This window comes from Etheostoma spectabile, chromosome 24 (assembly GCF_008692095.1).
Source record: "Etheostoma spectabile isolate EspeVRDwgs_2016 chromosome 24, UIUC_Espe_1.0, whole genome shotgun sequence".
Taxonomy (NCBI): Eukaryota; Metazoa; Chordata; class Actinopteri; order Perciformes; family Percidae; genus Etheostoma; species Etheostoma spectabile.
Window position 1 is genome coordinate 15,667,913 of NC_045756.1, and position 875 is coordinate 15,668,787.

Genomic DNA, 875 nt, shown 5'->3' on the forward strand with positions numbered 1-875 from the left:
CTCCTTTAGCGTCATGTAACACGCTTGGTTGTCTCCTTTAACGTCATGTAACACAAGCTTGGTTGTCTCCTTTAGCGTCATGTAACACGCTTGGTCATCTCCTTTAGCGTCATACATCACGCGCTTGGTTGTCTCTTTTAGCGTCATATAACACGCGCTTGGTTGGGACCATTGACAGTACTATTGACGTTCCTTTTGACACCATTAGGTTAAGGACAAGCTTGTGGGCGGGCTCAAGGTTCCCTTACTCGTAGGAATAAAAGGCCGGTTAAAGAACAAAGTGGCTTCCCTGACACATGGCAATAACTGGACGGTTAAGGACACACAAGGGACACAACCCCCGCTCTCCTGGGTGCAAGTCCAGTGTTTGACCCATCAACCGCCCCGAGAAACCTCCCTATGGGGACTGTCTCTAAAAAGAGGATGCAGTTTGGAGACCTACAGGGACGGAAAGATCTTATACCAATGAAAATGCCATTGGATTCAAACTGATTGTTTTTCCTGTCTGTGCAGGTCGACAGTGTGGCTGTCCACGGCGCCCACGGAGCCTCTGACCCGCTGGTACCAGGTCAGATGTTTGCTGCAGACACCGCTTTTTGCCAAACTGGGACAAACTCTGTCTGGGACTGTCCTGATGGACGCCAACAGCAGGTGCACCGGCGTTGCCAGCCAGCCTACTCTCCAAAATGTTTCCCTTTGAACCAGGGGCGGGGCCAGCAGATGCTGTAATCATTGGGGGCGGGAACATATGGTGTAATCATTGAGGGCGGAGCCAGATGCTGTAATCATAGGGAGTGGGAGCATGTGCTGTAATCATTTGGGGCGGGGGCAGATGCTGTAATCATTGGGGGCGGAGCCAGATACTGTTATCATGG

General features: G+C 51.3%; 1 protein-coding gene and 1 pseudogene across 5 annotated transcripts in view; both read left to right on the top strand.

Moving 5' to 3' along the window:
* Positions 1-875, top strand: part of LOC116673702 (gastrula zinc finger protein XlCGF8.2DB-like) — a 325,201-nt pseudogene that overhangs the window by 292,115 nt on the left and 32,211 nt on the right.
* Positions 1-875, top strand: part of carm1l (coactivator-associated arginine methyltransferase 1, like) — a 14,901-nt gene that overhangs the window by 11,886 nt on the left and 2,140 nt on the right. For all 5 annotated transcript variants that reach the window (XM_032505921.1, XM_032505919.1, XM_032505920.1 and 2 more), the window contains exon 12: positions 514-651. In XM_032505921.1, the coding sequence (XP_032361812.1) occupies positions 514-554 (41 nt within the window). In that variant the 3' untranslated portion in view covers positions 555-651. The remainder of the gene's footprint in view (positions 1-513; positions 652-875) is intronic.